Here is a 23688-nt window from a genome sequence, read left to right as displayed (position 1 = left end):
AAAGAATTTTTGCCAAACACAAAATTTTTCTTTTCTTGTTTTTTGCGCAAAATTTTCAGCAGACTTTTCGTGAAGAAAAACAATTTCTTTTCGAAAAATGTTTAAATATAAGTCTTGTAAGCTGGAAAAAGGCGACAGTTAGTCAGCGATCGCGTAGTGCATAAGAACAACAAAAATTTTGAAGAAAATCGAGAAAACGAAAAAAAGTGAATTTTTGAAATACTTATTAAATTAAAAAAATAATAATTTTAATAATATTGAAATATTTAATAGAGTAATGAAACTTATAAAAAATTTAAACTAAGGATAAAACTAAAAACTATTTGAAAACTTAAAAAATAATAATTTAAAATAATATTGTGTTTTAATTGATAATTGCTATTTAAAAATTAATTTAATTGAATTTTATTGAGCCAAAAGGATATTACTTCGATTGTGAACTAAAAAAGATCAATAAATTTAAATAAAAAACAAACAAATTAAACATATAAAACAAGGATTACAAATTAAATTTTAAAGGACATTTTAAACATTTTAATATTGATAATAAATAATATTCAAATAAATAGAACGACAAAACAATGGAACCTTAAAAGAAAATATTGTTCAATGAAAATTAGCAATTGTGATCTATAAAAATTTTAACCTAAAAAGAAAACTGTTTTTAAAAAATGGCAACTTTATAAGCTGAGTGACAATACAATGGAAACTTTTACGAAAATTATAAAAAAATAATATTTTTTTGAATAAAAATTTAGTTTCAGAAATTAAATTAAATGGTTTTAGAAAAAGATGAATAAAAAGATAACTCTATAAAAATTTGATAAAATTATCAGTCGATATGATTTTCTAATATGTATAATATGTTGAGCAAATGTGAGATAAAATTATGTACTTTGATCTAAATCATTAACTGGTTTTTCTCGGTTTTTGTAACGATTACAAAATAATAAGAAAAATAAAACTCCTTGTTAATTTCAAACAATAGAGGAAAACAATTCTATACGGATAGACTGATATTATTAAAACTTCCCACGGTGCTATCGATTCTAAGTGTTGAAAGGGGCGTGGTCGCAAGGTTTACAAAAAAAACTTACAGATTATCTCTTATAGTTTAGAAAATAGTATAAAGTTTATAGTTTATTAGCCGTATTTTAAAATATATATTAAATTCTTTAGGTTTTTAACTAATACTAGATCCAAATCTTTCCGAATTTCCTTGCATTTTTCTTTATGGATTAACACAAAGAATTATTGAAAATCGGTACTGAGTCCAATTTTATGTGCATTGATTTTTCGATATTTTTGGATATTTGTGGAAAAAAATAAATTATTTTTTAATTATACGAAACATTTTTAAAAACAGATAACTTTATAAAAAATATTAAAAACTAGCTGATCGCCCTGGCTTCGCCCGGTAGCATTTACTAATGTTAGTTCTTCAAGTTTCTCCAACCCACAAACACCAGTCTGTTCTTATTTATTTGCAAATAAAATATCTAAATTTGTACTACATACTTTAGGGAGGAGCTTGTTTTTACAGTTTTGACTGGACTCACAAAAAAAGAATAACCGAGTTTAACCCGGAATTTTTGAATTTTTTTCTTTACAAACCATCTCCTGAAAATTTCGAATCGAATAAAAAAAAATCAGCCAAATCGCTCCAGCCGTTCTCACGTGATGACATTACATACATGGACCATTTCATTTTTATATACATATATAGATTACTGGGAGGACCACAGTTCGCCAAATTAGACATACTTTTTATATAAATTTGTATAAATATGAATTTTGAGCCAATAGAACTTTTCATCTTTTGAGGCAGAGAGCGTTCTGCATCTATCGAAACATATAGTAGTCGCAAGGGGCAAGGTCTGGAATATTCTAAATAGTCCACTATTCTAAATAGTTTTTAACAGGCAGAGTCTTAGGTAGAAGTCTTAGGTTTCACATATTCTGGGCGTTATTTCGGCCAATCCTCTCTTCAAACGAATCAGTTCTTGGGTGAATCCTACCACTCGCAAACGTTTTGAAATTGCTGATTGAGTATATCCCAATGACTTTGCAAGCTCTTCACGGAGTAATGCCTCCAATTCTTGGCACTAATAATAAATAGTCGACGTTTTAACTTTGTTGGAATAACGAAATCGATTGTTTGATTTTTTCGACCAAAAAGTCTTTTAAAATTTGTACATTCATTTGCGATCCCATAAAGAATATTCTGGATCTAGCGGAGTCGATATAGACATGTCCGTATGTATGTTTAAATCAACTTTTCGAAGTCCCCTAATAACTCACATACATGATTAATGAGTCAATATATCCGCTATAGCCCAACTTAGGTTACTATATTAAATTGAGAAAATCGGACCACACGCAGAGAAAAAATATAGTTGGGCATGGTTACTGTAACCATTTCAATATTGTTACAAGTTTTTTAACTATATTATAGTCACAGTAACCATTTACATGATTGTGGTAACCATAATATGGTTAATTTACGATTCAGATGATTGTATCAACCATATATATGGTTACAATAAACAAATATATGTTTGTGACAACCATTTATATGATGAAGGATTTATCATATTATGGTGCTCTCGGCTTAAGGCTTATCATAATCTGAGAACAACATATTATGATAAAATTATTCATCATAAATATGGTTGCCACAAACATATATTTGTTTACTGTAACCATATATATGGTTGATACAATCATGTGAATCGTAAATTAACCATATTATGGTTACCACAATCATGTAAATAGTTACTGTGACTATAATATTGTTAAAAATCTTGTAACACTATATAAATGGTTACAGTAACCATGCCCAATTATATTTTTTCTCTGCGTGCACCCATGAAGACATAAACAAAAAACCTGGTCAATATAAGGAAAAAACTTCATCAATATAATTTCCCGACCCTATAAAGTATATATATTCTGTATCCTTATAGATAGCGGAGTCGATTAAGCCATGTCCGTCTGTCTGTTGAAATCAATTTTCTGAAGACCCCAGATATCTTCGGGATCCAAATCTTCAATAATTCTGTCAGACATGCTTTCGAGAAGTTTGCTATTTAAAATCAGCAAAATCAGTCCACAAATGGCTGAGATATGAGAAAAAACCAGGACAACCTCGATTTTTGACCTATTTTTTACCTTTATCTGGATTACTAAGTCATTAATATAGACAATATGGATATCTAATGATAGATATTTCAAAGACCTTTGCAACGACGTATATAAGACCTACAATGGGTTAAAATCAGAAAAAATATTTTTAACCCGAATTTTTTTTCACAAAAAAAAAAAAAAAAATTAAAAAAAAATTTTAAATTTTATAATAACAATTCGAAACAAAATTTTTTAATCTGATATTTTTTTTTGTTTGTCATAAAATTTAAAAAAAAAAATTTCAAAAATATTTTCATTAAAACAAATTTTTAAAATTTTTTTTCTTCATGTTGAAATAAAATGAATTCCTGTTATAATTTGAAACATTTTAAAAACAGATTAAAAAAAAACAAATATTGAAATTTATTGAATGCTTCCATAGTATTGTCCCTCAAAGAGTTTCAAAAAACTTAAGACAATAAAAATACAAAATTATAATCACAAAATAAAATAATCTAACTAAATCTATTAAAAAATAGTTAAAAAGTGTTTAAATTTTATTTCTTACAGCCTAAAAATATCGCAATAGATTTATGAAATAAAAAACAATTTAATATAAAAAATTTATAAAATCAACTTAAGAACTTTGCCCTCAAAATGATTTGTCCCAAACGCACTACCGAACTAATAGAACTCCATCTAGAGCCCTTAAAGGACAAAGATCCGGCATGGGAAATAACCGTCTCAAAAATTGCCGGTCGCGGTGTATTCGCTAGTCGCAAATTGAAACGTGGTGATGTTATTTTTCGCGATATTCCCTTGTTGATCGGGCCGTCGGCGCGTCAAGAGGAAAATTTAAATTCCTGTTCGGTGTGTTACAAAATGTTGCCCGACACCAAGTTCATGTGTCGTAATGGTTGCGGTCTACCCGTCTGCTCGTTGTGCGGTAAAAAGAAACAACATAAACAGGACTGCACGCTGTTCAAGTCCTGGGAGCCCTGTGAACCAGATGTGGCCAATTCGCTACTTATACGTCTGCTGTGCGTAGCCAGAGCTATTAATTGCACTAAGGAACAAAGAGATTTAATCTATTGTCTCCAGGCTAATTTAGATAACAATCATCGCACTGAGGTGCGTAATGGAGCCAAGGGCTTTAAGAAATTCCCCAACGACAAGAAGATAATTGAGATTATGAATCGTACTGTGGCCGTTTTGCGAACGAATGGCTTTGATGAGACCGCTGATCGTACCAATGATAATCAGGAGTTTTACTATCGTGCTTTGTTTCCTTTGTTTGCTTTGATGAATCATGATTGTGTGCCAAATTCGTATTATACTTTTGATGAGAAAACCCAACATATGATTGTAAAGGCGTCGGTGGATATAGCAGCGGGCGAAGAGATTACCACCACTTATACGAAATTGTTTACCACCAATATTGCACGTCATTTGTTTTTGAAAATGAAGAAGACTTTCACTTGCAAGTGTCCCAGATGCTCGGATCCAACTGTAAGTAATTTTTGAATTTCTTTACTTAAATTTTGAGAAACAATTAAAATGTATTGTATTGTTTCACATGACTCACAAAACATTGTCGTGCTATGCTTTTCAAACATGCTGGACAGGACTTAGTATGAAAGCCATGTCAAACTCAACTTTTACATAAATTCTTACAAAAACATATTAAGATTTCTTACTCTCTGCTACACTATTTGCAATTGTATTTCAGAAAATTCTAATAAAAATACAAATAGAAATTTCTGAAATATAATTCAAATATTCTAAAATACAAACGAAAAATTCCTTAAATTCAATTAGAAATTCCTGAATTACAAGTAGAAACTTCTAAAATACAATGGGAAATGGTGTAGTGTTTTTATTTCAATTATTTTATTAGCACATTTCATTAATTCATTCATTTCTTGCCAAAAAAATATTTCATTAACCGTTGAATGCAAAAATGCAATTATATTTTATTGACATTTTTACTGCATTTTCATTACACATATAATTAAAAATGTAATTACAATTAAACATTAAAATTTGGTCTGTGACCACGTTTTGACAATAAATTATTAATATGTTTAAAGAAAAACAATATTAACAAGTAGAAAAATTATGAATGTTCAAATCATTTTATGAGGGGGACCTTGAAGGGGGATCAGGGCAAATTTTTGCGAATTTTCGCTAAAGTTTACAGTATAATTTCAGAGTACTTAGAACTAATTTGTGCAAGATCTCCTCAGAATTGCCGCATAATCAAAATATTTATTACTGATCATACAGTATTCCGGGGGGACATTTGTATGGGAGCTAGGTAAAATCTAGACCGAGACTCGAAAGAGTCCAATAGCAATTTGTTCTGCACTTTCCAAAGTTATAGAAAGTATTGTAAACTACCATCTGCATAAATATTTGAAGTACAACAATTTATTTAACAAACGCCAGTATGGCTTTCCTATCGGAAAAATAGTGTCATTCCATTCACCGTTTTGGCGAAAGTAAAGTGGTGGCTCTAGATATTTCCAAGACGTCCGATAGAGTGTGGCATGGTTGTTTTTTATCAAAACTTATTGCTTTTGGTGTCGGTATTAACTTCTCTCGATTTATATCGAGCTTTCTCAGAGATCGCACTATACGAGTTGTTATAAGTAGTTGAGAACTCATCAAACGTTCTGCAAGGCTTCATTCTTTCGCCTACTCTATTCCTTATTTTTCTAAACGACCTTCAACGTCAAACTTCCAATCCTATCCATTCTTTGGCAGATGTCAGCAATATTTGCCATTCACATTCATTCAGTTACGGGACAAGCCTGTTTGATTGGGGTAATGAGCAAAACTTGACTGATTCCCTTAATCGTGATCGTGAGAAGACAAGACTCAGTGTTGCACGTTGACACAAAAACGAACGATAGACCATGTCGCTGCATCCGTGTTTATGGGTGGTGTAAATATTTAGGAATGAGACGATCTTGATGCTCTGGGCATGAGAGTTCAATGATATGTCCGCTTGTCTAAACACATTTTTCAAGTTTCGAAAGAAGCATTCAAGTTTCTGGGTTTTCTGAAACGGTGTAGGAATTATTTCACTCCTTCTGATCTCCTTACTATTTAAACCACCGAAAATGGAATACAACTCTCATGTATGGACTGGTGATTCAAACTCTATTTTGTTTGTTGTTGTTAAAATTTTTGTTACAATAACAAAACACATGTAAAATTTACACTCAAAGTACACGCTTATAAGCACTTACAATTTTCTGAAAATGAGCGAATTCACTTAATTGTAAATAAAGTCGAAAATAATCCATCGATTTTAATGGTCGATATCTCATTTTATTTCTATTATATGTGGCTTTACGATAACGTAATAAATCTAGACAATTTCTGACGTTTTGGATTTTTCATGATTTTTTTAAAACAAAAAAATTTGCAATTTTCACGTAAAAAAATATTTTTTTTCTTCAATTTGTTGTTATAACTCCGAAACTACTGAGCCGATTGAAACGCAATATATATATGAAAATTTGTACATAGCATGGGGAAAATGTTTTCAAAATTCAATCAATCGAAAAAAGAACACTAATTACTCAATTTTATGTATATCAAACAAAAAAATAAAATTTTGTGAAAATGGGCGAATTCACTTAATTGTAAATAAATTCGAAAAGGATCAATTGATTCTTATGAGCGATATCTCATTTTGTTGCTATTATATGTGGTTTTGCGATAAAGTAATAAACCTGAACAATTTATGTCGTTTTCGATTTTTCATGAGTTTTTTAAAACATAAAAATTTGCTGTTTTCAAGTAAAAAATATATTTTTTGCTTCAATTTGTTATTATAACTCCGAAACTACTGAGCCGCTTAAAACGGAATTTATAAACGGATTAAAGGCTATGTAAATCTTAACTTTCCTAAGTTTAGTTTAATAATATCGGACTAACGCTTTTTGAGTTATCATAAATTATGTGGAGAAACGTCTAAAAAAATTCACAATTTTACAAAAAATAAAAAAAAACTTCTCCATAGAATTTAAAATTTGAACCATATTTGTACTACTGGAAAATACATCAAAATTGTGTAGTGATTTAAAAATCCTCTAAAATTTTTTCGATTCTGTTGGCCTGTTTAATCTAAAGAAAAAAAAGTTTTTTCTATTTAATTAAAATGTTGACTAAATTTCGGGACACCATTTAAGAACATTTTTTGTAAGAATAATTTTCCAGGAACTATTTATAAGATTTGTACAATATAAAATTATTCAAAATATTGACCATTGTTAGCAATGACCTTTTCCCACCTTTCTGGCAACATATGGATTTCGAACCAATAGAGCTGCTCATCTTTTGAGGCCAAAAACGAATCAAGCCAATATCGGATACTGTGTTCTGAAGTGAAGCGTATCCCAGAGAGTGCGTTCCGCGTCAATCGAAACAAATAGTATTCGGATGGGGCAAGGTCTGGACTATAAAGCGGGTGAGGCAAAACTTCCCAATCACTTCATTGTAAATACTTATTAATAGGTATCAAATGAATCAGTTGCGTTCTGTGCAGGTTCCCTGTGATGATCTGGTCAGATTTCAGCAGCCCATAATAGATAGGACCCTTTTGCTCCCACCAAATGCAGATAATTATATTTAGGGCCATGGATATTTGGCGTTGGTGTCAATTCGGCTGGTTGGCCGGGCTTCACATTCGATCTCTTACGCTTCGGCTTATCGTAATGTATCCATTTTTCATCACAAGTAATTATTCGGTGCAAAAATTATTTTCTTTTATAGTGATCAAGTAGTATTTCAGACATACAAAATCGTCTTTCAAGATCTCTCAGCTTCAATTCGTATGGTATCCAATTTCGCCTGCAAACATTTTGAAATTACTGATTCAGTAGCTGCCAAGCTACTGAATCAGTAATTTTTGCAAGCTCTTGTTGAGTTTGACAAAAATCTTCATGGAGTAATGCCCATCTCTTTCTGGGAACTAGTTCCAAGCATTACAAGATCAAATACTAAATCCGTTATAAAGAAGTAGTGGCTGTTATTTGATTCCGCAGAACTAGTTTAGAAGGAGCAAGATTCAAGCAAAAAAACTATTTCTGGGAACTTCTTCCAAGTATGACAAGTTGTTGCAAACGTTAACGGAAGAACTTATTCTAGATCCTTTATAAAGAAGTAATGCTTGTTATTTAACGATTCCGCAGAGCTAGTTTGGAAAGTGCCAATTTCAAGCAAAAATCTTCGAGAATGACTTTCCATTGCAAATATGGGATGCTGTCGCAATGATTTCGTATAACTTATTTCAAAGATGATAATTTCAAATAAAGATCATTGATCGTAAGGCCAAACTATTTGTGGAACTAATACCAAATGTCATTTAAATGGTCGCAAATTTAAATGCCACAGTAAAATAAGATTTGAATTCTTTTTATTTTTTTTACTTGTTCTATGTTTTGAATGAGAAATATTTCTAAAATAGAGTTCAAGTTTTTGTTGTTATAAATGATAAATGGAAATATTAAAAGAAACAGTTTACTAATAAATCAAATAAATGTGAACATAAGTTAAATTTGGAATTTTAGTTCCAATGATTAATTACCTCTACAAAAAACAGTCCAAAGGGTGTCATGCTGCACAGTGGGAGAATTTGAAAAAAAAACTAGTAATTAACATGAAGATACAATTAGTTCAATCATTAAAAGAATAACGAACGATAGATAAGAAGTCATAAAATGAGCTAATAAGCTGTCAAAAATGTTCAAGCTAAATAGATCAAAGAAAATATTGAAAAATATAAAAAAAATTTGCAGATGTTGATTTAACATTTTATGACATACATATCTTGCTACAATACCCTGTTGTTTTTAAAAAAACTTTATTATTGTTGTTTTTTTTTAAATAAATTAAAAACAAATAAAAATGTTCACCCACTAAAAAAAATACCAACTGTTTTTATAACATGCCGAGATTTATTTATATTTTCAGAGATTTTTCAAAATAAACAAAACATTTTCTTAAATATAATACGGATTTCCGAATAATAAAATAAAATCAAACAATCGAATCTAATAAAGAAAAACAGCAGCAATATGAATTGTTTAAACATAAAAAATCAAGAGAGACAGAAAAAAAAACACAAATTAGCCAAGCGATCTGTTTAAATAAATCAAACAAAAATTCAATTATCAATAAGAAAAATAAATAAAAAAACATTAAATCTAAACATTAATGGCTTAAAAAAACATTAATTTAACAATTAACACACTTTCTTTTTTTATTAGCAAGATTTTTTAAAATTTTTAAGAAATCAAAAGGCGCCTTTTGAAATAAGAATAATTTCTTTAAAATAAACAAAATATATTTTGCACAAAATGAAAGCTAGAAATGTTTTATGTCAAAAAATACCATAGAAACTATTAAATACTTGAACTTGAAAAAGCTTTTAAAATTTATACATGCTGGCATTTCTTTTCATTAAAAGAATTTGTGATCTATTTTGTTTGAAAAAAATGCCTAAGAATTGTTAAAATTTAAAAGATTTGGAAGAAAATAATAATTTTTTAAACAACACAAGGCAACAAAAAAGTGGTTTTTAGTAAAACAATTTAAAGAAAATGATTCATGAAGTTGAAAACAAATGGGATCAAACTTGGCACACTTACTATTTGGGGGTTAAAACAATTTGGCTAACGAAATTTAAGTTATTTTAAAGGTCGTTTATAATATTTAATATGATTTTTTTATAACTAAATACATACTTTGAGGATTTAAATTTTGATTTATATTTCGCAATTTAATAGATGTGACAAAATTTGTGGTTTTATTTAAGATTTTAAATTTTAATTGACTTGACCTTACCTATAAAGTTTTCGGGATTATTTAAAACATTTAATTTCTTTTCTGCTACAGATATTCTAAATTATATATCTATACAAATATAAAATAACAAGTAAGAAAGTATGGTCGGTCAAGCCCGACAATATAATACCCTACACTAAGTAAAAGAGCAAAAACATTTTTCTTTTAAAATTTCAATAATTTATATTTTTGAGTGATTCTTGGAAGCGGGTCTATATGGGAGCTATGACTAATTATGGACTGATCACCATGACATTAGGTCGTGTGATTTATGTCTATATGAAAGTTATTTATGTTGAATTTTGTGTGTTTGCCAACATTTTTAAGAGATTTATGCACTATGAAGTGATTTTTGGAAGCGGGTCTATATGGGAGCTATGACTAATTATTGACCGATCCTAACAAAATTTGATGACATGAATTTCGTATATATAAAACTTATTTCGAGCGAAATCTGTGAAGATACATATATAAATTAAACATTTATGACCAATAAAGTCCAATTTCGGGAGGACATTGTATGGGGGCTTTATGAAATAATGGACCGATTTCAGCCAATTTCAATAGGCTCCGTCCTTGGGCCGAAAAAATTATATGGACCAAATTTGATCGAAATAACTTCAAAATTACGACCAGTACTTTGCGCACAAGGTTTACATGGACAGACAACCAGCCAGCCAGGCGGACGGATGGACATCGTTTAATCGATTCAGAAAGCGATTCTAAGTCGATCTACCACTATGGTGGTGTAGGGAATAATAACGTTACTGAGAGACTGACTGAAGCTAGAGACATGAAATTGGGACTATAGGTTTCCTTCTGCCTATGTATATCCACCAAGAAGGGATTTATGAAACTTTACAGGGTAAAAAGGGTAACCTTACATCTTCTAAACTAATACAGATACAAACAAAAAGTTTAAAATACATCTTCATCTAAATAAAAAAGTATACAGGTGTTTGGTACTTTGATTGCAATTTGAAGCCTTTAGGGGAGAAGACGGTAAAAACAAGGTTTTGGTATTTTTTTTTAAACCAATAAAAATATAAATACATTTTTAATCGATTTATTTACTTACCAAAAAATACCTAATACAAAGTTGGTACTTTTTTAAAATTCGAACCCTTTAGAGGTAAAAATTGTTAATCCTATTTTGTTAAAATTTTAAACATTTGTTCCTATAGTCATGAAAAAATAACTAAAATCTGGTTGGTACTTTTGAAAAAGTAAACAAACAATTTTGTCAGAATGGAGTACTTTGAAATTAGAAACAGGGAAAAATTAAATTGGTACTTTTTTAATGTAGTAAAGTATTTAACTTATATATAGTTAGCTGAAAGAATTAAGACTTAATAGGAGAACTAATGGTACTTTTTGAATTTCCTACAGTAAAGGACATAAAATCTAGGAAATTAAACAGATACGATCGTCACTGAGTTATAAACTACAGTAAAGGGAATTACATGTGAAAATGAGAAAATTCACTTAACTATGAATAAATTCGAAAAAATCCATCGATTTTTATGATCGATATCTCATTTTGTTTCTACTACATGTGGCTTTACGATAAAGCAATAAACCTGAACAATTTCTGGCGTTTTCGATTTTTAATGATTTTTTTAAAACAAAAAAATTTTCTATTTTCACTTAAAAAATATATTTTTTAATTCAATTTGTTATTATAACTCCGATACTACTGAGCCGATTGAAATGCAATATATATGTGAAAATTTGTACATAACATGGCAAAAATGTTTTCAAAATTCAATCAATCGAAAGAAGAACATTACTCAATTTTAGGTACTATATCAAATAAAAAAGTAAAATTTTGTGAAAATGAGCGAATTCACTTAATTGTGAAAGTATGGATGGATTTTTATGATTGATATCTCATTTGGTTCCTACTACATGTGGCTTTGTGATAAAGCAATAAACTTGAACAATTTCTGCCGTTTCTGATTTTTCATGAGTTTTTTAAAACACAAAAATGTGCTATTTTCACGTAAAAAATATATTTTTTACTTCAATTTGTTATTATATCTCCGAAACTACTAAGCCGATTGAAACGCTATTTATATGTGAAAATTTGTACATATCATGGGAAAAATGTTTTCAAAATTCAATCAATCAAAAGAAGAACATTAACTACTCAATTTTATGTATATTAAACAAAAAAGTAAAATTTTGTGAAAATGAGCGAATTCACTTAATTGTGAATAAATTCGAAAAGTATTGATCGATTTTTACGATTGATATCTCATTTTGTTCCTATTACATGTGGCTTTGCGATAAAGCAATAAATCTGAACAATTTCTGCCATTTCAGATTTTTTTAAAACAAAAAAATTTTCTATTTTCACGTAAAAAATATATTTTTTACTTCAATTTGTTCAATTTGGAAAATGTAGTGTTTTAGTGTAATTTTACTTATCAAAATAAAAATTCTATATTTTTTGCTATAAATTCTTATGACATTATTAAGATATTTTTAAAAATTGTATTAATAATTTGTTTGTTAATGCAATACATATATTTTTTTGGTTTGTTTTTGTTGAATGCTTTTGGTGGTTTTGTTATTTTATGTTTTTTCCGCAGACATGAGAAATGTGTCAATAAATTTCTGATATTGAATATTTCATGTTGGAAAATAAAATAAAAAACGTATTTTTATTGTTGTCGCTATCTGTTTCTAAATTTTTCAGACAGTGACAAAAATGTTGTTTACATTCGAGGTGACCAACATATCGAGGGTTTATATTCAAATAGTGCTATACGACATTTTCTCGAAAATGCGTTTTTTATAGCAAAGTATTCCCTGACTAATTTGTCATCTGTCATTTTAATGTAACAAAAAAAAATATTTCCAATGGTTTTTTTTCATAAAATTTGTATTCTGCTATCTAACATACAATTGCTATATTCATATGAAATATTCGTGTATATAAAAAAATATTAAAAGATTTTTTATAAAATCTATATCTATATATCTATATAAATACTAGGGTATTCATTCGACTAATGATCGTTCGATTAATCGAATAATTTCTTACGAATAATTATTCGAACAATTTAAAAATGTCCATTTTCGAATAACGAATAATTCGAACAATTTTATGTAGAATAATCGAATAAAACGAATAAATGTTCATATATATTTAAATTTATTAAGTTGCTTAAAATTTTTCATAATTTCAAATTTAAATAATAATGACTCACAAAAATTGAATTGTTTCTGAAATTCGACAAATAACTAAAGACAAAGGGACTTTGGATGACTGTAGATGAGTGTTCCGATAGCTCCTTCTATAAATATATAAATATTACTGCAAGAAGTTACAATTCTAAAAACAAATCTTTAAAAATTTTTAACTTAGGACTTGAACCAATGAAACTAAAAGGTACGGAATAAAATATTTGTTATTTAGCTGGCGAAATATTAGAAGAATCGCAATTAATAATCAAAATATTAACTTAGATTAAAGTAGAGTTGAATGTGATGGAGAATGTGATTTGGAAACGGTCATCGAAAGTGATATTGAGGATGAAGGCCATGATCTTAAAATATATGTATATAAGTGATATTATTAATCGCGTACGTAAGTGTTGCAAAATATTTAATAAATCAAATGATAAACACAAATATTGCAAACTAACGTTTTGTTGCAAGAAAATCATGGAGTTCGTATTATACATGATTTTGAACATCGTTCAACATCTTTGTCTAACATGGTAATATACTTTTTGCGTATTTGTAAATGCGTCAATCATGCACTGCCTGACTTCAAATTAGCCACGTTCACTGACAATGATATCAAACTTTGGACAGATTCCCTTTATTGTGTAATTCCCCAAGACCACTTTATTAAGCAAAGATTCGGCAACGTTGATAGAGCTTGATGTATAATACAATTTATTATAAATAATTTAGAAATAGTGAATAATTAATTTACTAAAGAATTAGTTACTCAATTTAAAACCCGAATTAATGAACGACATAAAAAAGTTTTTAATACGTATATATTGTATTTGAATTCAGGTAGTTAATCTGATCAGAATATTTCTGTTGAAAATTTAATGATGGACTTTGTTTTCGAATGTTTTTAACATTATCAATACTTAAATTGGTTACTTTAACGTTAGTTTTTGTTTTTCTTTAACAATAAAATATTAAAAAACCGACATCAAAACTTCATGCTTTACATTTTTAAAAAAAATTTAAATTATTCGAATAATTCGATTAATTTTAAACGTGTGATCGAATTATTCGAACAAGTTAAAATCTCTTATTCGAATTATTCGTTTTATTCGAACAAGAGAAAAATCGAATAATTCGAATACCCTAATAAATACATATATAAATGTCTTTGTAAGTTTGTTTGTTGGTTTGTTTGAGCATCACGCCTAAACGGCTGAACCGATTTTATTTAAATTTGGAGCATAGATAGATTCTTACTTGGAAGCGTCAATAGGCTATATCTTTTTTTAATACTTGGACCAAGAAGAGATTTAAAGGGGGAAAACCGGTCAAAATTGGTACCTTTAGTTCTTAAACAATCAAGAGTAAACGACTGCACCGATTTGATTGAAATTTGGAACATAGATATTCCATTACTTGGAAGCAATAATAGACTATATAGTTTTTCTTAGCTTGGACCACAAAGGGATAAAAGAGGGAAAAATTTGTACCAGCCATACAAAGTAAATAGTTATTTTCGAATATCTGCAGAATTAAAATTGAGACTATCTTCAAATTTTACACGAATCAATTTCGTATCACTGTTTGAAGTTTAACTGAAAATGGGACGGGTCGGAACAGGGGGTGTGACACCTCCCATACAAAGTAAATAGTTATTTTCAAATATATGGTGGACTATAATTGTGGAAGTCTTATCTTATCATTCTACATGGTTTGGCTGAAAATGGCCGGTATTAAATTAGTGGGCGTGGCACCTACCATACAAAGTAAATTGTTATTTTCGAATATCTGGAGAACTGTAAATGTGAAAGGCTTCAAACTTCATATGAGTTAATTTCTTATCAGTGCAAGAAGTTAATAAAAAAAAATGGGAAGGACCGGAACTCGGGGTGAGTCACCTCCCATACAAAGTAATTAGTTATTTCTAAATATCTTGAGATCTAAAATTACTAGATTCTTCCAACTTTGTCCGAATAGCTCTTTTATCATTTTACATAGAATAGCTGAAAATGGGCGGGAGTGGATAAACGCCCGTAACTTCCCATGCAAAGTATATAGTATTTTCAAATATCTGCGGAACTATTATTGCGACAGCCTTCAAACTTTATACGAATCAATTTCTTACCAGTACATGAAGTTTATCCAAAATTGGGACGGATGGGAACAAGGGGTGTGGCACCCCTTCTTAATTTCTGGCATAAAAGGACACTGGCATCAACGTAATTTACACAAAGTTTAAAGACTCTTACAATTAGATTCACTTGATATTCGAATATTTATATATTTTATCTACAATGGTAACAAAATAACTCATTTGAAGCATTAATTTAACTATTATAATAAATAGCTTTCATATCATTATAAGGAGTCTGACTAAAAATAGGCGAATGTCTTAAAAAAAGCTTCAACATTTTTTAAAATCACAGGATATTTTTAATACCTTCAACGGCTAATATGCAATTAATCACAATCAAGAAATTTCGGTATTAATTATATTAATTTATTTGCTTATAAAATCTTTTCACATTTTTTTATTTTACTTCGACAGGGGTAGCGAAGCGCACCGGGTCAAGCTAGTAATCATATATTTTTCTTTAACACCGCGTATGAGCAATAATTTAATTCATAAATTTTATATCACTCATACGTTCTGTATTTTAAACAACTCGACCCTTTTGCGCGAAATTATCGTATGTTACATTTTTACGTAATAAAATATTATACCGATATTCGCTATATTTATGGAAATATTACTACTTAAGTTAATTTTAATTATGTGAAATTTAATTTACTAAATCGGTTATTGTATCGCATGTAAAATTTGGTATTTGGTTTTTGTAACATACGATAATTTCACGCAAAGGGGTGGAACTATATATAGTCAATGATATTTCTAAACGAAAATATTTATAAAATATCATTAAAATTCCTTAAACACAAACTTTTTACATTTTCTATATACAAACATACATAAATCTTTTAATAAATTGTTGAATTAAAATATTTATTATTGTTTTACACCTTTGCCACTTAATATCAAAACGTTTTCCATCTTTTTTTTTTGAAACATAAACAAATTTAACAAATATCTTCTATAAAGCATTAAATAATTTAAATTTAAATGTTTGCTAATCCCCCCTAAAATAAATATATATTTAGCTAAAAATTCTTTTGAAAAATTTTTAAAATTCAAAAAATGATCTAGTCATTTAATAAAATACCTTTCTTTTTGTTTTGTTTGTGTTGTTATTTATAAACTGTGGAGCAAAATTAGAAATATATTTATACACACTTAAATATTTTTGCAGATATGTATATGTAGTTATTTTGTATATGTCATATTTTAACTTAATTTTGTATTTTATTGTATTAACATGCATAATTCAATCATACATACTACTTATTCAAATTGAGAAAAATAACAAACTCGTAAAATTCATAAAATATCGTATAAAATAGAAAATAAGTAAAAGTATATTAGTCGGCTGTAACGAATTTAATATACTCTTTTCTGTATCTCACCTTGAATTTAAACAGGATGCTCACAAATTTCATTTTTTGAAATTTGGAAGAAACGGTAAATTTTAAATATTGAAAAAAAAGTAAACAAATATTATATAATAAAGGTGTTAAAACAGATATCAAAGCTATATTATAAGAATATATTTATTAACCCTCTAACCCGCAAGAGTGTCTCAAGGCATGCATTACTAAATACCAATTAGCTCAAAAAGTAATTATATTTATACCCTACAACACCATAGTGGGGAGGGTATAATGCGTTTGTGCAGATGTTTGTAACGCCCAAAAATATTAGTCTTAAAGTATACCGATCGACTTAGAATCACTTTCTGAGTCGATTAAACGATGTCCGTCCGTCCGTCTGGCTGGCTGGTCGGCTGGCTGTCCATATAAACCATGTGCGCAGAGTACAGGTCGCAATATATTTCGATCAAATTTGGTACATATAATTTTTTCGGCTCAAGGACCAAGCCTATTGAAACTGGCTGAAATCGGTCACCTAGCCCCCATACAAATGTCCTCCCGAAATTGGGCTTTATCGGTCATACATTTTTAATTTATATATGTATCTACACAAATTCCACTCCAAATCAGTTTTATATATACAAAATTCATGTCACCAAATTTTGTTACGATCGGTCCATAATTAGTCATAGCTCCCATATAGACCCGCATCCAAAAATCGCTTTAACGTGCATAAATCGCTTAAAAATTTTGGTATATACACAAAATTCAACATAGTTAACTTTGATATTGATATAAATCACACTACCTAATTTCATGGTGATCGGTCCATTATTGGTTATAGCTGCCATATAAGGCCCACTTCCGAAAGTCACTCAAAAATATAAATTATTGAAATTTTAAAATAAAAACTTTTTGCTCTTTTACTTAGTGTAGGGTATTATATGGTCGGGCTTGACCGACCATACTTTATTACTTGTTTTTTTTTAAATTTAACTGTGACTTTAGTTACAGATTTGTTAACATTTCCCTCGAATGTCAAAATGCATTCTGACTTTTAGTTTTTGTTCTGTCAGCTGTTTTGTGAGTGATGTCATAATTTTAGCACGTGAAAATTTGTTTGAGATTTTTTTTTTTTTAAATCAAAATTTTACTAACTTTTTGTCGCCCGATATATCCAAAATATTTTTTATTTGTTCTGTTTCATTAGTTTTGCAATAAAATAATTTTAAAAATATTTTTTTTCACCTAAACCGGCAACAATGCCCTGAGGCACTCTTCACCTTTTTGCACATGGTTCCTAAACTAAATTTGGAAATTAGTTTCTGATGGCTGCTCTGAGTTTATTGGGTCATAATTATCCCAAAATAAATTATTCGAACACTTTTCTTAGCTTTCTAAAGTTTGCGGGTTAGAGGTTTAAAAAATAAAATATTTTTCAATCAAAAAAACATGTGGCTTGAATTTATGTTTCCATTTTACTGGAGAATGTTATTGATAAAGGTTGTTTTTTAAGCTCGATATAAATTCCGAAAAGGTTAACTGTCAAATGAACTGTCATACTCCGCTCACTTTTTGACATTTCTAATCAGTAGAATCTGGCAAATCATCATGTATATAATTGAGCTTGAACAACGCTACCTAATTATCCAAATTTAGTTTTAAAATCAGATAGTTCAGCGAAGAGACTCATTTTTGGCTTAAAGGGTTTGTTAATAAACTAATTTGCCGAATCTGGAGTGAGACTAATCCACAACAGACCCTACTGATTCAATTAGGTGGAACAGGCGCGGATCCTGGTCAACCAATTGGGGGGGGGGATGTTAAATTAAAATTTGTTCTACATTTTTCTTTTTATTCCTTTATTTATATGAAACATTAACGGTTTTGGTGGGGGGGGGGGAATTTCCTATTTCACCCCCTCTAGATCCGCGCCTGAGGTGGAATCATCAGACCTTATTTCTTTAAGTATTAAGCCGGAGCTCGTGTTTCGGTCATTGGAGATTCTTATGGCACCTTGATCAATGATTTTTTCTTTGAAAATATCGATGTGATTTCATCAGGCGATAACTTGATTTCGAGAAATGGCCCCCAAGGTCATGTGATTTGACACCTCTCGATTATTTCCTGCGGAGCCTCGTGTATTCACTGGTATATGCTGATAAACCAGCAACAATTGACTCTTTGGAGTCCAACATTGTTCGTGTTATTCGTGAAAAATTGGTCCAAAATTGAAATTCAACATGAATTTCAGAAAAAATGCTTATTGGGAATATAAAAATCTTAACCCCCTGTCTATACTTGCCAAATATTTATCATGACAATAAATGACATTTGTTGTCAAGACAAAGTTGTCTTAGCAAAAGCACTAACAATTTTATTATAACGAAGCAATAATACTAATAAATGGGGACTATACCCGATAATTTTTTATCTAGACAACAATTTTGAAGTTTATCATGATAAAAATATGTCAGGTATAGACAGGGGGTAAAATACTTAGGCAATATATTACAATTAAATTGTGAATGAGAACTGAAAGAATAAAAACATGGAATGAAATGTCAATAAAAAAAATTAAATAAAATTGCTCACTTTTCACACATGTAGTTGTAACCATATAGAGAATAGACATAGAGCGGAAACTCTCTTGTCAAAGACCTAACTCAGTTGGCAGAAACCTAAGTGTTGAGAATTATTAGTAGAAAAAAAAACTATGTGAAAACAAAAACAACAGTCGTTTGAGTTTTTTTTTTCTAGTTTCACATACTTTTTCTTACTAATACATTTTCACCACTTAGTTTTTTGACAACTGAGTTAGGTTCTTAATAGGAGAGTTTCCGCTCTATGGTTGCAACAATAATAAAATACATAGAAATACACTATCATAATTTAGGCTTTTGGCTCTCAGTTACCTATTTAGTTGTCTACTATAACTGAGAGTTTTCTCAACAATTTAGTAATAATGTTTAAAATTTATTAAATATTTTACAATTTTTTATATGATTCATAATTTGGCTGCTAAATATACGCCTTTAATTATTATATTATTATTGCTAAATGCAATTTGTTTCAAAACTTTTCCTTTTCTTCTTATAATTGCAGGAAAGAGGCTCTTTTATTTCTGCCGTCTATTGTCGCGACACCAATTGCACCGGCCTGGCCGTGCCCGAAGTCACTGGTATGCCACATCCCAACTGGAATTGCTTGGAATGCAAACAAAAGTCCACACATGCCCAAATGGTGAAAGCTCAAGATTTTGCTTCCGGTGCCATTAATGCCAAAGTCAATTCACATTCATTGAAAACGCTCATCGAATATTTGAACGAGAAATGCACCAGTTTTATACCCGAAAGTAATTACGTAGTCATTGAGGCCAAACTGCAGGTCATAGCACGTCTCAGCAAGAGTGTAGAGGATTGCGGTGAGGAGTCAGTGGGCACCAAGGCCAAATATTGCCAGGATATATTGGATATAATGGATAAATTGGGTTTGGGTGATTGTGTAATGCGCACATATCTGGAAATAGAGAAAGCCAAATGAATTTAATAATTAATAATTATATGAAAATAATATAAAACAAGTATTTATTAATTAAAGAAAAATAAAATGTTCTAAATTTTGTTAAAAAATGTTATTGTATAAAACAATTACCAACAATTGTTTTATTTTGTATTAAATTTTATTTATTATATTTTAAAAAAGAAAACCTTAAATTAATAAATTATTTATGTATTTATTATACAAATTGTTTTAAACATTGTTGAAATTTTACACAAATTTGTGTTTTTCTTTTCTTACATTTTGTTAAGAGTGCCAACTATAATAAATAATTATTAAAAGGAATTTAAATTAAAATTAACAACAAATAAATAAATATTTTTCTTGTTTTTAAGAGGGTGCTTTCAATGCAATTTAAAAATGATTTTCTAATTGTTTAAATATTCTGTGTGTCAATTTTAATACGATATTTTGTTAAGCTGCCACTTGCTATAAATTTTTAAATTTGTTCAACAACATGTGTTTCCTCAGGGCTTACTTACGGTGGCATCGAAGATGTTTTTATGATGTCAGATTTTTAAAAAATACTTTTAGTATATTAAAATAGAATAGTATAAGAATTTTATATTAATTTCATTAAAACTCATAAATACTTTTTACCTCCATTATCTTTAATACCCATCGACATGAGGATATTATGATATAATTTTTCTATTTTATTATATCCACCATCTGTCTGTCTGTTGAAACACGATAGAGCCCAGATGAAAGGAGCTAGCGCACTGTGGTTCCAAATCAAAATCTAGGTGGACAAAATTATTTGGCGCTCTTTTATATAGAATTGATATCTCCGATTCCAAAAAAAATAGGTTTCATTAATAAAAAATTAAAAAAATCTGTATTTGCTATATTTGAAGTTACAGTAGGGTCTAGATTAGGGTTTTTAATTTCCCAACCTTTTTTGATTCCCGAGAATCGGGAAGTTGTTTTCTACATTCCCGGGTACCCGGCTATTCCCGAAATATATAATGATTTAGTAAATTAGGAATATTATAGCCAAATTTCATACAAAAACTTAGTGTTATAATTATTAAATATCAGATCATCGAATTAATTAGTAAAATTTTAGCTTAATTCACTAAAATCTTAATCGCTAATTAAAAAATATCAGCCTTTTATTCCATAAATCCCTTCCTAATATTTAATTTTTTAGTTTCATGCCAAAGCCTTTGTTTAAACTGAATAAATTTTTGAGAATTTATTCAAACTTTGAATGATTAAATTTTTGTTAAATCATTTCCAAAATTAATTGAAAAAAATTGTCTTAAACCTTTTTGTACTAGATTTTAATTGAAGAACAATTTAATCATTTAATAAATTTTTGAATCTATTTTATTATGGATTTGAAGAAGAAATTTAAAGAAATTAGAATGATTCAATAAGAAATAAATTCTATAAATAATGAATTAACTTTTTAAATTTTCATACGAAAAACCCCAGATAAATAATAATAATAAGCGGTCTATTTTTGCCAAGATATAAGCAAAAAACTTTTCACTGTTTTTTGGTAAAAAAAAACAGAGTTCTAACTTGTTTTCTATGTATTTTCGTCAGTTTTTAAATCCCGGGATTACCGACAAAAAATCCCGGGAATTGGGTAGTGAAAAATTGGCAAAATTCCCGGGAAATTTGTACCGGGAATTCCCGGGATAAAAACCCTAGAAATATTTCTAAAAATTCCATTCCGTAAAAATTAAAAAAAAGTATTTAGAGTAACTTCGGGTATTGTGGACTATGCGTCTAATGTGGACCAGTGTCTTTTTTCAGAAACTATTGAAGGTATGATAAAACTGATTTGTCGTACATTTTACAATTTGTTTGAAACGACAATTGCACATTTGCTTTCATGTGTTATTGATATGTTGACTTTTTATTCTTGTATTGAAATTAATGCGCCTGCTCAACATTTTTTTCGGCTCAAGTAAGAAACAAAATTTGGTACAGTTACTTGGTAGAATTTAATGTTTGGTTGTTTTATATAGTTAAAGTGGACACGTAGTTTTGCATATATTTGGTAAGAATTTAAGCACATTTAGATAATTAGGTAAAAATAACTTTTTACCACTGTAACCCAAGTTCGTGTAATGTGGACCACTTAAATTACTTGATTATGTACTAGTGGTCCATATTACCCGACAATAACTATGTACTTTGTAAGCAATCTATCTAAGCCAAGAACGCGACTTTTTAGTTTGTATTAATAAAAATATATTGAAATTAAATTTTTTAATCATTCATGATTAGCTGGTTCATGAATTTTATGTATTAAATACTAGTCCACATTACCCTCATATAGTGGTCCATATTACCCTCCAATTTTTTTAATGCTGATTTTTGGGTTCCTTAAAATATTTTCACATAAATTTTTTATCCTTTAACGGAAAAAATTTTCAACTGCAAAAACCATTAGAGAATACATTAGCTAATTTATTGCTTCACAACTCTTTTAATATCCATATATATTGTGGCCAAAATTTAGAAAAAACAAAACGGTAGTCCACATTACCCGAAGTTACTCTATATTTTTACAAAGACATTCCCCAGAAGTTTCTTTAAATGATGTATTAGTCATTGGACGGGCTTCGACGGTCTTTTTTTGGCAAGCTATATAATAAAAAAATTAGAAAAAAAATATCAGTATATTTGAGACCCGAGTTTAAAGCACTATAACAGGAAAATGGAGAGGCCCATAAATATAAGATATACACTTAATAAAAGCCTATACCAATGTTTATCTATGTTTTGAAGTATGAATTTCTATATGGTAAAACAATTGAGATATATATAATTTAGTAAAGCAGTAAAATATTAAAAAAAATTAACGAAAATATGATTCAAATACTGGCGCTTCTGTCGAGAAAACGAAATGTCCAATTGAAAAACCCATTTGTATTGGAGGAGAGCAGATTATTAGCTTTCGAAAAAACTTAGTTTTTCCAAATTCTGAAGATACCGATTTTCATAATTTTGTCCACCTAGATTTTGATTTGGAACCACAGTGTAGCGGGTGAAATTTACTTTCTGTTGAGAAGGTTTATTGCTATTGAAAATGGGCAAGTCCACATACAAATGTTCCCCCGGAACACTGTTTGAGTAATGTCCGTCTGTCTGTTTTTCGTATAAACTTTCGGAATCACCAAAATAACTTGCAAACTTTAGTGTCATATCTATATATATCAAGTATAGTCTTGATTCGTTTGCTCGGGAAAATTGTCCCACAAATAGCTAAGATATAATCAAAAAACAAAGACTACATCAATTTGGAGACCTACATAGACAACAGATTCGTAATATTAACCGAATTTGTTGACAATCGCATGATTCTGCCTTAGTAATCGAATTTTTTTATTGTAGCTACGAAATTTTATAAGTGGTAACCATAGTTTGGTTGCTTCAACCAAAATTCTTCTTTATTAACTGATTTTCTGTTACTAGAATCGAAAAATTCAATGTGTGCAACCG

The 23688-nt window shown here is 29.2% G+C and overlaps 1 protein-coding gene across 3 annotated transcripts; it reads left to right on the top strand.

Annotated features, from left to right (window-relative positions):
* Positions 1–141: 141 nt before the first annotated feature.
* SmydA-9 (SET and MYND domain containing, arthropod-specific, member 9) lies at positions 142–20413 on the top strand. 3 transcript variants are annotated; one of them, XM_065509120.1, is made up of 3 exons: positions 142–206; positions 3697–4635; positions 19771–20413. In XM_065509120.1, exons 2-3 carry the CDS (start codon positions 3784–3786, stop codon positions 20206–20208), a joined length of 1290 nt encoding a protein of 429 aa, XP_065365192.1. In that variant the 5' UTR covers positions 142–206; positions 3697–3783; the 3' UTR covers positions 20209–20413. The 3 variants fall into 3 exon arrangements, with proteins under 3 accessions (XP_065365192.1, XP_065365191.1, XP_065365193.1); XM_065509119.1 differs by having other exon boundaries at positions 142–274; XM_065509121.1 differs by lacking the exon at positions 142–206 and having other exon boundaries at positions 3682–4635.
* Positions 20414–23688: the final 3275 nt, after the last annotated feature.

This window comes from Calliphora vicina, chromosome 4, assembly GCF_958450345.1.
Source record: "Calliphora vicina chromosome 4, idCalVici1.1, whole genome shotgun sequence".
Taxonomy (NCBI): domain Eukaryota; kingdom Metazoa; phylum Arthropoda; class Insecta; order Diptera; family Calliphoridae; genus Calliphora; species Calliphora vicina.
This window is presented reverse-complemented; position numbering and strand designations above follow the sequence as displayed.

Coding starts and splice junctions, on each gene's coding strand:
- SmydA-9 (XM_065509120.1), top strand. CDS start 3,784: ATGATTTGTCCCAAACGCACTACCGAACTAATAGAACTCCATCTAGAG. Junction 4,636..19,770: donor CCAGATGCTCGGATCCAACT/GTAAGTAATTTT, acceptor TTATAATTGCAG/GAAAGAGGCTCTTTTATTTC.